Source organism: Strigops habroptila, chromosome 6 (genome assembly GCF_004027225.2).
Source record: "Strigops habroptila isolate Jane chromosome 6, bStrHab1.2.pri, whole genome shotgun sequence".
NCBI classification, from domain to species: Eukaryota; Metazoa; Chordata; class Aves; order Psittaciformes; family Psittacidae; genus Strigops; species Strigops habroptila.
Window position 1 is genome coordinate 37,736,335 of NC_044282.2, and position 16,966 is coordinate 37,753,300.

Here is a 16,966-nt window from a genome sequence, read left to right on the forward strand (position 1 = left end):
CTCTTCTCCCCCACCCTCCTCCCAAAAATTCACATTGAGAACTTACAAAACTATAACTAATGGACTGCCTCCTACTATGGTAGGATACAAAATTCAGCATGAAAAACTCCCATTCAGCTTCCAAGCATGCACATTCTTCTTGAAATTAAGTATAGATATCTTTTTAAGGGTCAATTTAAGGTTAGATCATGACAAGTCAGTGATGATGCTCAACTTGTTAGAAGAGTTTCCCCCTCTCATCTTTCAGAACTTTATTTTCAGAAAGCTGAAAGACCTAAGGACTGAGCATGGGAAGGAAGTGAATACAATATGATTTCCAGCAGTTTATGTGGTCTCTTTGTCATCACTGTAATGTTCATCTAGAAAAATTTTGAATCATGAATTAAAAAGAGCATGAAAAAAAAGTGCAGCCTGCTTCTTTTATCCCGATCTTAAAACCTGAGTTTTGAGGATTAACTAAAGGTAATCCACCACTAGCTGCAGATGATCCTTTTTTTTTTCTTATAACAGTAGTCCAGTTAAAACACCTGCCATGTGTTGATGATATAAAAATATGCCATGGCATGTAATACCCTTTTGCAATCTGGTTAATATCAATTTCTTAAAGCGTATATTGAATTTATGGTGATACGAACCAGGGACTCTTTGACTTTAAAGCACAAAGAGTTTCACTGCATTTGCAATAGTCATAGCACTTCCAAGCTTTAGGCAGGATGATTCAGACTACTTGAAATTCTTTTTCAGCTGTTCTTTAAATTAAGTGAACAGCAATATTAATCCAGCACTTCTGAGACTGCTGGTGCAGCACTTTGTCAGCTTCCTCAGACATATTCACAGCAATCCCGCTGATGAAGTCCTGGAATTGCTTTAACAGTAGAGTGCAGTGCAACTGAAGATGTCTTGGAAAAAGGTCATATTTTTTCATTTCGAAACAGTTAATTTCCAGACTGGGATTCTGTGTTCCTTCTGGCCCCTTCTGGCCCCTTCTGTTCAAGTGTAGTGGCCTTTTGGGATCACTGGTACACAGTGAGGAATCCTAAAGGAAACAAACATATTCAGCAACTGAAAATAAGGTGAAACCCTTTCCAAATAAATTCAACAAAAGTAAGATGGAAAGATCCTACATCGAATTTCTAAAGCAATATTTTTGTTGCAAACATGATTCTGTGCTTCCAAGTGTATGTCTCTCTCCATAAAAACATTATGGAGCCAGAACTCAAATCTTTTACTCATACAAACAACTCCTTGAAGTAATTCCAGAAACATTTAGGGCTCTACCTACATAAATAAGAACTATTTCTATATGGTTTTGTTTGGTATTAAGTAAAATTTTAAAACTTAAAGACTAGAATGTTAATTAAGTTACAGTTTTGCTCTGTTAGTATTTTAATGTTTAATTTCATGAAAAGCAAGCAAAATTAATATTAACTACAACATATTAGAACTTTAGTTTTCATTAATGTTTTCAGTGCCAAGAGAAAGCAAAATCAGGCTTCTTGTTGATTATTTATTGTCTCAGTTCAGCCATGTGCTTGGCCCCATGTAATAAGCAAACAAAAGGGCAGGTGTTTACCCTGCACAACTTGTAAGCTGAAAAGTACACAGAGAAAACCAAACAGCTGGGAAATCGCCAGAGAGAGGAAAATGTTGGGAAAGGGCTTGACAGAAACTTAATTCATAGTGTAAAATCTTGTGCATTTGGATTATGTGGGAGAGTCAAAAAGCAAGTTTTTGATAGCTTTGTCTTGGTTGGTGATTCCACATACAGGAGAACTATAAATTTCAAATGAGAGGATCTATGGGACATTCTTCTTGGGTGACAATTTTCAAGAATCAATAGAGGGTTTCTGATACATACGTCCATTTTAGTGGATCAAAACTTGAAACCTTTCCAGAAATATGCCCCTTCTAATGCATGTTCTGGACCATATTTTATATTCTTTTATCTCTACCTCTTTGTGTTTCTCTGTTTCTAATCAGGTATCTAAGCGGCTGTACAGCATGGGATGTTATGAAATCTCCCTGGGGGACACAATTGGTGTGGGGACTCCTGGAAGTATGAAAAGAATGCTGGAAGCTGTTATGAAAGAAATTCCTTTGCGTGCTCTTGCTGTTCACTGTCATGACACATATGGCCAGGCATTAGCCAATATCCTCACAGCCATACAGGTAACTCAGGTTGTCATTTTATAGATGTGATGCTAGTATTCTTAGTTTAATTCAAAGGCACGATTTAAAAAAAACCCTCACCCTTAAAAAAATCATTAGAAGTGGAAAAAGGCACTCACTAAACTTTCAGAAAGTATTGCTTAGACATCATATTGTCAGGTATTACTGCTGTTGCTTTTATGGGAAAATTCAATCCTTATCTATTTATTACCTCCAATTCCATGCAAGTCACTAAGAAACAGTTATTATTACTATATTCGTTCCATTGATTTTGGATGAAAGAGGGACATGAAATACGTTTTTTTTCTGATGTTCTTAGGAACATCTGTATGCTTGTTGTTCACTAAACTAAAATTTCCATTTTGCAGAGGTTTCTAAATATAAAATGGAAAATGAATAATTGATTTCAGATGGATAAATTTGAATTATTGGTAATTATGTACATAAACAGAGTGTTCTAGATAATTTTAGCACTGTTAACATGCCTTCACTATGCTTTTTTATCAATTATGCCTTCCAATTAAGATTAGCAACACTGTATATCGTATTTAATCTTCTTTCAAATCTGTGGCTAAATAATAAGAAATAATTAATATCCATAAGAGATATTTTTTCCTTTCTGTTTATCTATTTTTAAGAATAGGACACAATACAAGAAACAGACTGCAAGTTCTAATGTACTTTTTGTAAAGGTACAATCTTGAAAAATGTCTTAATGTGTACATGCATTCCTAAGGAGACCTGTTTTTACTAAATGTTGCAGAATCAAAAGCTGTTTACAAATTGTAGGCCTTCATTGTTCTATTTTATACTTAATGGCACTTTCTGCTTCCTAGCAGTGCAGGCAGCCAATTTTAAGGTCAACTTTCTTTTGTTCGATGTAGATTGTTTAAAAACAACAGCAGAGTGTTAACAGTATTAGTGATATAAGCCTCAAGAAGAAGCAGGGAAAGTTTCATTGTGGGAATCTGCAGGTATTTGATTAAATAGTGAATGACAAAATGTAGTAAAAAGGTTCAAACTTTTACTCACAGTGTTCACTGTTCACCGTCACTCACTTTTACTGTTGTAAATATGTGTATATGTACCATGGGATAAATAAATTGCTAATTTCACAGTTAGCTTCAGTTGCAGATGTAATATCTAAAAGCATGAAAACCCCTGAGCATGGGAGCCGTTCACCATAAAAATACTTGACGGATTGTTTTTCAAATCCTTCCTTAAAATAATTGCTGTCATGGTGCCTACTAAACAATGAACGATGGTTACACTTTTTTAATCCCAGTATTTGTTATGATTCTTTTCTCATATTTACCTCCTGGTCCTATCTTTTTATTTGCTTCTTAAATGAACTGTGTAAGAATTAAAGGAGAAAAAAGCTCTTAGGTAATTAATGTGCAGTTCAGGCTAATTAACATGTAAATTCAAGAGAGCAATAGACCTTAAAAATAACCCTATCCAGCCTTCTCAGTTTTCTGGAAAGCCAGGGGTGTCTGAGACTCACCAGAAAACTTCCCTATGTGCACAAGTTCTGCTACAGTGCATGTCTAAAGGTGAGGTGGTTTTGGCTGAGCTGAACTTGTCATAGATTTTGCCAAAAGTCCTTGATGAAGCAGGCATTACACAGTCTCTCTGACTGGCTTTGTCCAAGCAGCTCCTTGGCTTGCTCTAAAGGTAGGTCTCTAGGCTCTTGGATCCTCAGATGGGGCCCGCACCTCACAACATCCTCTCCTGTCTCTGGTCAAAGAAACAAGGCAGCTCTAGAGGTGAATTATAGCTAAGCAATACTCTTTCAGGACAACTTTTACAAGTCAGACGGATGGCAAAGTGCCAAAACCAGTGGATCAGAGTGCCCAGGTCACTTCTAGCCCATGCTGTCAGGCTTGCCAGTACTTTCCTCTCTGCCAGATACATGAATGGCAAAGTACTGGAGCAAAACCCCTTATCTTCAACTCAGCCATTTGTTTCATAGACCAGACTCTTAACAGAAGCAATTCCTTGCTTTTCCTCCGTTATGGGTCTGTGCAACCAACACAGTATTTCACCAGGAATTAAATATGTTTGAGGGGTTATAGAAACAATGGGCTACAGTTATTGTTTGAAAACAAGTTTAAAGAACATTGAGAAGGCAAAATACACTGTTCCTAAGACACTGCAGACTACAACTTCAGGCTGAGTACTATTCTATTGTGTATTGTATTTCCTAAGAATTAATGAATGACAGCTGGAAAGCCACAAATCACTCTGCACTAATTCAGGCATTGCTTCAATGGGAGATCTCCTAGGAGTGGAAAGAGGTGCTGGTGATTCAGTAAGTGATTTTTTACACAGATCACATTGTTCCGTGCAAGATTATACTACCCAGAATATTTTCTTTTGTTTGGGGCTGGTCCAAAGTCATCTAGAACTGACAGGCCATATCTGTATAAGAAATTAGCAGGGAAGTAGCCTTGTAATTTTAGTATTCAGTTTTATGTGTGTTGTTTTAGCAAAAGGATACGTAGTGAAAGATGGGAGAGAGATTAGCCAACTTTTAAAGGATAAGTAATTTTTTAAGTTGTTGAAGTGAATAATAGAAAGCATTGCCCAGAGGAAGGATATTCACTTTCTTTTATGAAGAGAATCTGTGTAAAAATGTGAGGAAATGAAATGATGCTTCAGAACAAAACGGTAAACGTTTAAAGTAGAAACACAATTGAATCTTGATTAAATGGTTTAATATAAAAATATCAGAGTATACAATTTAACAAAGGGACAAATTCAGAAAATGGGAAGTGATGTGGTGATCTAGTTAGAGGTTGTGGTATTTTAAGTAAAACTGCAAATGTGGGTTAGCTAATGTGACAATCACAAAATGTGGCTAAAAGAAGTAGTAAAACATTTATAGAAATTTGTTACAGACCTCCAAGGAAGGGTAAAAAGATGGGTCAGGAAACTTCTGTGCTGGAGAGGCCCCAACAAGGTAGACCATTGATTGGAGGTTTGAGTTTTACCTTGGCAATTGACTCTCGTAGTACGTACAGAATGGGCAAGAAAGGGTAAGTTTTTTAACGGAAGTGATACAGAACTCTTTTCTTGCGTAGCTTGTCTAGTTGCCAGAAATAGCTTTGTCTGTTTTCATAGCACATACCTGAACATGAGAAGAAATATGCTAAGAGGCAAAGAGGAGTTTTGGCCGGCATTGATACCTCAATGAATGAAACAATTGCATGGTAATCCCATATAACTTTATCAAATTCAAGTCACTATCATAATTAATTAATATAAACTGATCCCTACACTACTGGGATCAAATCCTAACTTAAAAAAACCAAGCATAAAGCTCTAATGACTTACAGGGAGCAAGGATTTTACCACCTTGTATAATCATTTCCACCTTATTGGACACAATATGAATGAGATTGATGATTTGCCACATGAAATTACTTTTTATTAGTGCTTTCTATTTCCAGAATATGGAAATTTTGAAATAAAATTCACACCTTAGAACCGGAACAGAATTTAGCAAGCGTCCAATTAAACTTTCAAGGTTCACACTGCAAAATTTAAATTTGTGAATATAGGTTTTTCATTACAAACATTAAAATATATCCCCTTACAGAGAGTTTAAAATATTTAATGATATTTCTTTAATGTCTATAAGATCCTTGAATTTTAAAGATTAAATACAACTTTTTTTTTTTTTAAAATACAGATAGAAATGGCTGGTTGCTGACCCCTTCTCTTGATTGCTAAACTAAATAGATTCTAGTTCCTTTGGTGCATGCTGGAGAGACTAACCAACTTGCATATTTTTGTGAATCCAGTTTACTTATGTAATAAGGACTAGGTTCACACAAAGGCTCTCAGTGTTGATATGATGAAGGTTTAACTGCCAGAACCAGGAAAGGAAGCTGAACATAGTTGCTGAAGTTCATGGTTTATTAATTCACAAGGATCATTGTGTTGCAGGAATAGAGTTCACAATGACATGAAGGTATGGATAGCAGCGGTGGCAGGCTGAATGTGAAGGCGGCAAATACATGTGCATATGAGTCGTGTATACTAGTCACATATAAACTATTGTAGGTTTTCTATTGGTGATTTGTTACCTTTTTACTGAGTTATACATACAAACATGTATACAGTCACAGTTTCATTTCTTGATTTAAAAAAAGCAACAGGATAATTTTTTTGAAGTAGAATTTTATGAAACTTTGATCCTCCAAAATGATGACCGTTTATATCAGCACATTTATGTGTTATTAAGTTCAGCACTGCTTTTTATCTGCCTGCAGTCTAGGTTTAACCAACAACAAAGTGTATGCACTAGCATTGAATAAAGGTTTAAAATGTCCTGTCTCCCAGCTTTATCTATCATTGACTCCTGTGATTATGTTCATCACTGGTAGCTCCACAACTTCTTCCTAATAACCATTGGTAGGATCATAAATTTGCTTATACATCTCAACTCCTGTCTAACTCATTAGCAACCTAAAATTGAACTTTCAAGATGATATCAAGGAAGAAAAAAAAAAAAAGACACCTTATCATTCTTTATTTGTAAGGAATGCTCTCTTTTTAATTCCCTGCAAAGCACAATCATTCAGAGCTACAGTGTAGTAGAATAATTTGACTCTTGTGTTTCGAGGTAGAGAAGATAGATAAACAACCATGAAAAAGTGTGAAGCCTTGCATGTAGTCATTGTGATAGACTTGAGCTAGGAATTTCTCATCTAACAGTGAATATGAACTTTCTAGCTGAGGAAGGCAGTCTAGCCATATTTTTCTGTTGCTACACAAATCAGAAAATACTGGTTTTGAGGAATTATGTAGTAACTGAGGAAACGTATTTGTATGTAGTGGGCTGCCAGAGTTCTTGCTTGAATAATACCTTAAATACCACTAGGATTTTCTTGTATTATCAGCAGTATGCTGGGGTACCCACTGCCTGGCAATGAAATTACTTACATCTAAACTAATTTTTAACAGAGAAAAAAGTAGTCATGATAGGTTAGTTAAAATTTTGAGCATGTATTACGGACAGGGTTTTTTTTTAAGCCAATAGGGAGGCATTGTATGAAATTAATGAGGTACAGGAGGCAGGGACCATAATATCTTGGCTTGTCTTTTCCTGATTTGCCATGTCACTGCGTACATCACTTTTCTTCAACTTTTTATTTGTAAAACAGGAATATGACTAATCTGTTTCAGTTTGTGAAAGGCTAATGAAATCTACTGAGGAAGAACATCGGACAAGTACAAATTATATTTATGAAGTCTAGATTAAAACTTTATTTTTGAAATTGAAGTTTAGAAACTGAATAAATTTTAAGTTTCAAATAGAATGTAATTTTGACATTAAAAAAGCTAAGGTATATGAGTGGGCAAGTGACCAAAATACATACATGCCCAATCAAATTATGTGAGTTCTGCAACAGTCTATTTCCTTTCCCCTGCACAGCCTGGCATGCTGATGAATTTATGTAGCACAGTGTGAGGGTAGGAAAGACTTGCCCTATAAAGCAATGTATATTGGGATCCTGAAATAAAGTTAATAATTTTACATTCCTATTTTGTGAAATACATGGAAAGGTTTCAGCAGACCTCACAAGTTTAGTTTCCTCTGCTGTTTAAAAAAATCTGCTAGGAAACTGAAGAAAACTTAACAGAGATGTCCAGAAACTAATTTCAAGGTTCAGATAGGGAAACATTAGAAAACACAGTTTAACTGAGAATAGCTGTACGGGATTCAGGAAGGGCTGATCATGCTTCAATATTTCACTGGAATTCTTTGAGGCAGTCACAGCCAAAGAAGACAAAGGATATACAGTGGCCATAATATGCTTTGATTTTTCAGAAAACAATTTACAATATGTTCTGCACTGGAAGTTAATATTAAGGCGTGGAGGCATGTAATAAGTGCAAAGTTGGCTAAATGGCAGGAAATAAATGGAGTTATGAAACAGAATTTCTTCAAGCTGGAAAGCACCCGTCAGTAGGGTTGTGGAAGTATTGGCCTGTGGGTCCCAGGGTTTTCTGCTTAAATTAATAATTTGCAATACCATAATGCTCATGTGAAGGGCAATTGTTCTAACTTGTAGGGATTAAACTTTTCAAATTTTAGATTTGCATTGTGAGAAACAGGATAGGTAGCACTACTTGTAAGTATAAAGCTGTGTAGTATTCTAAATTATATAAAAGAAGTTTGGGAATACATATAATTTTAGGTAAAGCAAGAGATTATTTATTATAACATGCCTGTCCTTTCAAATAAGGTTCTTCCTAGAACTTTCTACTTTTGGGTTTTTCTAGGAACTGATTTATCCTAGGTACTTGCCAGGTACTTACCAGGTTCTGGTGTCCTCAACATAAAAAGGACATGGAGCTGTTGGAGCAAGTCCAGAGGAGGGCCATGAGGATGACAAGGGAGCTGGAGCACCTCCTGTATGAAGACAGGCTGAGAAAGTTGGGTCTCTTCAGCCTGGAGAAGAGAAGGCTGCGTGGAGACCTCATAGCAGCCTTCCAGTATCTGAAGGGGGCCTACAAGGATGCTGGGGAGGGACTCTTCCTTAGGGACTGTAGTGGTAGGACAAGGGGTAACGGGTTGAAACTTAAACAGGGGAAGTTTAGATTAGATATAAGGAAGAAGTTCTTTACAGTGAGGGTGGTGAAGCACTGGAATGGGTTGCCCAGGGAGGTTCGGGATGCTCCATCCCTGGTGGTGTTCAAGGCCAGGCTGGACAGAGCCTTGGGCCACATGGTTTAGTGTGAGGTGTCCCTGCCCATGGCAGGGGGGCTGGAACTAGATGATCTTGAGGTCCTTTCCAACCCTAACTATTCTATGATTCTATGATTCAATTTTCTGGGTTGAAAGTATAAACAGTACTTCTGAATTATTTGTTAGCAAACTAAAAGAGCTGTTGGTAATAACATAAAATTCCTTAGAAAACATTAGTTTGCTTTTTTGTTTCTGTTTCCTTTTCCTCATAGAAACAACATAGCACTTAGATAAATCTAGTAATTAAAAAGATGAGATCGTAGAATCGTAGAATCATAGAACAGTTAGGATTGGAAAGGACCTTAAGATCATCTAGTTCCAACCTCCCTGCCATGGGCAGGGACACCAATGTCTGAGCTGAAGGAGTATGTGATATTAGGAAATAAAAGCATAAGTAGAATTATTTAAGATTGAAAGACAACAAGACAGAGGTGATTAAAACTGTGTATTTGAAAGAAGATAAATTAGAGGTAATATTTCAGGTGAATTGTGAAAAGGTACCAGACTGCAAGGTTTCTGTGAAGCAAACTTAAAAAGAGGGTGTGTGCTTTAGGAAAGTAGAAAAACACTTGAGTTTTATCAAATAATATTGCTGCTATGAGCAGCTAGTTACTTTTGTAAGTGAAAAAGCATACTGCACAAATGAATAAATCAGACCTACATACGGGAAGAAAATCAAAACATAGGCATTCATACTGAAAATGTGTCAGATGTTTTCCAGTATTTTCTCTGGGGTTTTTTTGGGGGGTTTTTTTTGGTTTTTTATAGGTACTGGTTTTACGTTGTTGCCTGTAATTTTAGCAAAATAAGAAAGCAAGCAAACTACAGGCAGCACCATTCCTGCTCTTTTTTCAGATCAGTACAAAAGAAGTAGCAAACCTAATTTTATTGCTTTCTGCTGCTTTTTGCAGGATGTGCATACTATGCAGTTTCTGAGGAGCTGAAAGTTTCTGACCTTTCTCCTCATGCTTCAGAAAACCTTGATAGCCTGATAGTTCACAAATAAATTCCTCATTGCCATTATTACAACTGTTAAACTATTACTGGAGAAAGAGTTTCAACAGTAGACTTTCTTTCAAGATTTTTATTTTTTGAACTTTTTAGGATAGGAATGGAAATATATTTTTTACTGTATACTGAAATGGCATATTTGCATGCATATATTTACATGCATATACCAATAAGTAGCCTGGTTTGGGTTTTTTTGTGCGTTTTGTTTTCTATTTGAATGAAACCTAGTATGTTGTAAATGATTAACAAATAATAGAAATCCACATTGTTCTAATATGATGATTGAATTTCAGAAGCTTTTAAACCTAGTTACTGAACCAACAAACCTCAGCTCTAAGTCTGTTTCAGGATACTAATCAGACTAAGAAATCCTTCATCAGTTAGAGGTTATTCTCATCTCCAAATTCCTTCACTAGAGCTGGTTGGAGCAGTAGACACAACTTCCCTTTGGCTTATAATCAACCTGAAAATGTTTTAAAATATTTTTAAACCATAAAAATCAATGCATATTTCTTTATATCTCTGCAAGTTCATATAGATTTGTCACCCTAGGTCTAAATGCAATATGAATGCAGAAATGCCCTTTTCTCTTTTTCTGTGCTTGCATCCTCCTTGCATACTTCTACTTTTTTCTTGGGATTCTGTTTTATTGTAGCTTTCCTAATCACGTTTTAAATGTTTTCCATTCTGTGTTTCCCATGCTATAAGTGGCATTTGTTTGCACATTTCATTCTTCAGTGTCAGTGGCACATTCCAATTTCAGCTTCATTGATTATTTTCTGATTCATTAAATTTAGAAGCATTAAGGCCATATTGATTTGGTTGACCAATACCTAAAGGCATTCTAGAATTGCTTTCATTATTGTGCATCTTTATCCTCTTGTGAATGCACTTCTTCCCATGCAAAAATAAACAGATTCAGAGAATTTACTTCAAATGATTCTTCAGTCTTCATCAGATTCTGTTCTGCTGCATCACTCTTTAGTTGTTATATCTAGAACTATATACTTCCCTTGGAAAAGGGAAAGGAATAGACTACAAGAAGACAATTCTTTCTTATTTCGCCTTTTGCCTGCTAGTAAGAGGCTTGCAAAGTTAGGCTTGCAAAGTTGTGCTTGCAAAGAAGGCTTACACATCTGAGGATAATCTCCATGCAAACTATTGGTGTCTACCTCCCCTCTCCTTTGTTCTCCTTTGCAAATGCTTTTTTGCCATTCTTTGCCTCTGTCAGTGCTTAAGCAGAGTAAATATCCTGCTGGCAGCACACTGAAAAGAAGGGAGAATGATGTGAACAGATACTGTGAACAGATACATTCACCTAATCCTAATATTTTCGCTGGCAGTTATGTTAATTTTTTCCTCTCTTTCACTATTCTCCTAGTCATTGTTTGATAGTTGTAAGTCCACATGGCCAAAGCAATAGTCTCTTTACAGACCTCCTTTTATCATCCCAACTGTGCCTTGTTTAACTTGACTATTTAAATGGCTAAAGGTCAGCATCATCCAGTTCTGAAGTGGACTGGGCAGTAATCCAGCTCTTTCTGTTAGACACAGACATTCATTTTTTTGGACTAGGAACAAATTACTTCCAAATGCTGGAAATGTAAGAAGGCTTTTCAAAAAGGTTTTCAGGTGTTTATAGAACAAATTAGTATAAAATAGTTTTCAAAATGCTAAGCCCAATTTAAAATAAATATTTAGTACTTTTAGGAGTTGTGAAAATATAGCACTAGAAAACTGTAGTTACTGATCTATAGCATGCATAAAAAATATAGTGAGGGCCCACTGGTGTCAGATTCCCTATGCATATTTCTATTGTGCCTCACTTGGATTGCATGCATAAAAAGGTGGTATTTGAGGAGTTTTTTTACATGAGACTACGTGGCTGGCTGTAGATTTGATGAGATGACTGCCTGTAGCAGTAAGAAATTGAGTTGATAACCGTTACTTTACAACAGTTTTTAATTCAGGTCCTGGAAATGAGAGTCTAGATTATCAAGATGACTGGAAATTAAGTGTTTGCATCACATAGGCACTCTTTCATTCACAGAAAGACAATCTGGTTCTCCACAGCTGTTACCTTGTTCGCTTTTGGTTTTATGATGGCTTGCTTGTCTCTCACATACCTTCCAACTTTCACAACAAATGAAGTGGGATTTCCACAAATATCCTACACAACTGGCATACCTCAGAACTGCTTCATCCTTGCAAGTCCATCACATTCTCCCTTCTCAGCACCCCTCCCACAGCATGCATTTCTTCATCAATTTCTATCTCTTCAGCTGTCACATTAATTTTAGATATGAGAATGCATGTCTGAATAGACTTTGCACTCCTACAGCTGCTATATCACTCCTTTGAAGTGTTCCCAGTTTCAGTACCTCCTTCCCTCTCTCACATTAAGGCCAATTAATATGAAAAGCTTGCATCCATAAAATCAAATTCTTACCCTCCTAAACAAGCACTTCCAGACTGCCAACTACGAATGGTCCCTAAATGCTACTAGTTCCCAGACTGTGCCAGAAAATGTTTAGTGGAGCATTACCAGGCCCAGGCCAAAGCTGTGCCATGGACTGTGGCAAGAGTTACATGCAGTTCCAGTCCCGATGCCATTTAGTTTATTGGTCACATATATATAGCCACAAAAGAGAACAAGTTCCTGTATATTAACAGCACAAAAGAGAGATCTTTGCTGTCATTCCTAGTGGCTATTGGAAGATGTCTCCAAAGTTGAGATTTCAGAGGTTCTGGTCAGCTCTGAGTGTGCTGATGGCATCCCTGGGGATTTCATTGAAGAATTGTTCCAGGTCTTCCTGAAATATCTGTACCTGCGTATATCTCTACAGCTAAGGTGGAACTCTCCACATTACACATCTTTGGTTCAAGGTGTGGGAGCATGAGAACTTGAGGAATCCATCACTAGTAGCATGACACATTGAAGTGTTCACATAAGTTGTTCTGGAAAGCTGAACTGTTTTGGCTAAGTTTTCCCAGAGCACTGTAGTTCAGGGCAGGTATCTGTCCCGTGGGATATCAGCTTGATTAGTAAAAGGTTGGCAGAGCTCTGAGCAGTTTGCCATAGGATCTGAATATGGAAAATGTGGGCCAGTCTTTGTAACTGACATGGCTAACATGCCAATTTAAATTCAATTTCTAATTTAAATACATCAGAAAAATCAATCTCTACATTTAAAAAATAGTAATCTAAAACATGTCTAGATTAGTACTAGGTTTATGTTCATTAGACCACCTATTTGTTCCTGTGATTAAGATGTACTTACGATGATGATTCTAGGATATATAGTTTTAGATACTTTCTAATCTAGAACATATGAGTATACCAGTAGTTGTGTATCTAGCTTTGTGTTTTCAACTAGCCTCCTTCTTGACTGACTGTGATAGTCTTATTCATTTTGCTTTCTCTTTGTTTTGAGCTTACATGCTGCACACTAAAGAGATATGTGGTTCAGTGACAGAAATAAAATATTTCAACATAATTTTAAAAACAATTCTGAAAAAATAGTTCAAAATTTTGGTGAGGATACTATTATTTTAAGTACCTTTTAAAATAGAGTTTTATTCAGGATTTAATTCCTCATTCAATTTTCATGGTATTTTGAAAGTAAGTTATTTATATTAGAGTTGCTTGACTTGTTTTTAGAAATTCTCCCTATAATCATATTGCACTTCAGTCAGGCTGTGACTCCCTATACATTAGCTAGAATAAGATAAACGACTTTTAGATGTGTATTTTTCTACTTAATGGAAATGACTCTCCTTCTCTTTTACACTGAATTAGTTTTTCTTAAAGTTTAACAGCAAGTGTAAAATAATGACAGAATCACTACAGTGATTCTAAGCTTCCCACTTAGAAATTATTTTTTCTTCTTATTATCTTTCATTATTTGTGTGTTTGTCTATTCTAGTTTCTGCCCAAAAAAGAGGGCACTGCATGGAACCTGACTTTCAGACCCAAGCAAGGGTCAGAGGAGTTTGCATGGCAGGAACAGACCTGAGAAATCACAAATCCCAGTATCTCCAGCAGGGAAGTGCAGTGTTTACAGGATGATGCTTCCTTCCTTTTTGGGCAGCTCTACAAACAGCTGTGCTGAGGGGGTGGAACTAAACTTCTGGCCATTCTTGTATATTTATGGCTCCTCGGAACCAGTTTTGTTATCATCCAGCAAACAATGAAGGAGAGAGAGTTTCTTCCTATTGCTGAGATACATCAGGTGGCTTTAAACCATCTCTCAGGGTGTTTCCTAAGGTAAATTAAAGTGAAGAAAATCTGGTGATACAATGATCAGGCAGACTGAGGTTCCTGAACTGTAAATGAGTGTGCTGGGTGGATCTTTGTAGCTGTATGAGAACAAGTGACCACTTGCATAAGTGGAATAAGTGGAAGATGACTCTTCAGTTCAGACAGAAACCAAAGCTGATGCAGTACTGAAAGTATGATAATAATCTTTTATTTCTGCGCTGTGCAGAAGCAACACTGAACCAGTCCCCAGCCAAATAATATGTCATTTATCTTTTTTTTTCTTTTGGAATATTAAAGTACAAATAGAAACAGCCAGGGTTTCAGAAATATAAACTTTTTTTATCATTTTTAAAGAGAAATGAATGATAGTTTTATATGCTTCATGACTTTTGCCAGCTTGCATATTTTCCTGTTTCTTTTTCCGCTTTGTTGCTTAGTGCAAGTGCTATATGGTGGCAGATTGTCAGAGGCAAATGATGTGATTTGCTTAACATAGAGTCCTTTCAAATGAATGGAGTAAACAATTACAGAAAGAAAGATTTTTCTCTGATCTGTGTTCATAACAGTTAGATTTTGCTTGCGCTGAGAGTTGCAGCAATAGGTAAGAATTCTTAATTTGATGCAATAACTTTTCCTCTTAAGAATAAACTGAGTGAACAGAATAAAAGTAGACTTAGCAGGGCAATGTAATGTGCATCTATAGCAACAGACAAGATGCTAAGTTGAATGCCTTTTTAAACAAAAGAAGTGTTCTGGCTTTACTGTTGGCAGATATATTGGATGAACAATTTGCAACTGTCTTTTTTAAAACAGGAACTTTAATACAAATAAGAGAAAAAAAATTGCAAGACTGATTACATTTTGTGGCCCCCCACCTTACTGCTACCGTTTAATTAGTCAATGTATTGGAAGAGAAGATCCTTTTGGAGGTAGTGCAATGTGATAAGGTATTGTAATGTGATGAATTTGACAAAATTGATCCAGTTCTAATAGAATAGTAGAAGATGAGTAAACTTGAAAACTATTGTTTTCAAGTTTCCTGTGTTATGGTGAAAACTTTATTTGAAATAAAGATTCACTCTGGCTGTGGTGTCCGAAAGGATGCCTTATTGGATTGCATCTTCTTTGGTCAAATTGCTGTAATAATTAATTGTTTAATCCCATCCTGGAATTCTACTCCAGAATGAGTAGCACAAAATGTAAAGTTCTACTTCCTTGAAATTATAGAGATGAATGACTTAAACATATACTCCAGAGCTTTTAAAGGGAAGTTGTTCCTTGGTTCTGAATCTTTGCAGTAGATGCTATATTTTCCAACAAGACCTTAGTGGTTGGATTTGTTAAATACATTTGTCTGAGTCTTGAATCAAATTAAGCACGTGCATAGTTGTTTGCAAATTCAGAGGCTATTTAGTGAGAATGAATTTTAAGAAAAAAAATACTGATAGAAATAATACCTTATTTTTTTTTCATTACAAAAGATGTAAGAGGAATAAGCAAATGGAAAGAAAATAGGAATATCTAATATATGGCCATAACTTTTGCTTAACTAATTGGGAACCTAGTCATTAGTTCCCCTAGAGAATGAGGTGTGCAAGAACGAATGCGTTTTTGGTTTTGTTGTTGGCTTTTATGTTTTTTGATGTATTTTTCTCCCTTGCAATGATTTTCAGAACACAGATACCAATGAAGAAAAGAAAAGAAGGTGTATAACTACTGTAAATATTTTATAAAATGTCCATCTGAAGCCCCTCAACCTCTGGTAATTAGAGGCCATACTGTGGAGATTGACAGGGTAAATTACCAGTTAATGTTTACACAACAAAACATATGCCCAGTACAATATCCTACACTGATGTTAGTGAAACCAGAGTCCGGAAATGTACAGTGGAAACAAGACATGGTACTTTTCTTGTGCCAACACAAACAGCAATTACAGCACAGTGTGAGAGAAGTCATAAGAAATACTACTGCATATCAGTAGTTCAACAAAGTCAGCACTTTTGTGTAATTGCAGGAGAAGAGGGCTGAAAAACATCACAGATCTCAGCAAGAAATGGCCCTTTATACTTTTAAACTGATCCTTGATAAAACAATGCCGGGGTCATGAGAAGGCTACTCTGCCAATTTTGCTTCACTGTGGGATCCATTGACATCTGGCTGAGCTGCGGAAGCTGGAAAACTTCTTTAATATTCTCTTGACAGTAAAATGGACATGTGGAAAACATTCTAATCTGTTAATCTTTGGTGCTCCTGAAGAAAAAGGACATTTGGCTTTATACTTCGTGATGATAAATATTAAGTCTCCAGATCTAGCTGTAAATAAGTTGAAAGCATTTGAATAGAGAATGCAATTCTTATTTTCCAAATATGAGAGAAGATGGATATGCACCTGTGTAATCCAGATGATGTAATAAATGCCAGGAGGTTTTTTAATAAGGGTAGTTTACTTTATGTCTTGGCAATCCACTTTTCTTTATGCTGAGTATGTTTTGTCAATGAATATTGGGAAGCAGAATCTCTGAACTTCCTTGCATCTTATGTACTAAAATAGAATAAAATATTGTTTCACTCAGGAGATTATGAAGATAGAATTAGGAGAGAGTCAAAGTAATAGATATGTTTTAATAAAAAGGGCAGGTTTTATTTAACAGCATTACCTGTACAAATTATTTTTGACCTAGACATTAAATCTAATATGGAGCGATAGTAAATGGTGGAGATAATGATCTATTCAGCTTGGGATAGAATGCACAAGTCTTCAT

General features: G+C 36.1%; 1 protein-coding gene across 4 annotated transcripts in view; it reads left to right on the forward strand.

Moving 5' to 3' along the window:
- Window positions 1-16,966, forward strand: part of HMGCLL1 (3-hydroxymethyl-3-methylglutaryl-CoA lyase like 1) — an 82,853-nt gene that overhangs the window by 45,424 nt on the left and 20,463 nt on the right. For all 4 annotated transcript variants that reach the window (XM_030490797.2, XM_030490795.2, XM_030490796.2 and 1 more), the window contains exon 7: window positions 1,981-2,169. In XM_030490797.2, coding sequence (XP_030346657.1) covers window positions 1,981-2,169 — 189 coding nt within the window. The remainder of the gene's footprint in view (window positions 1-1,980; window positions 2,170-16,966) is intronic.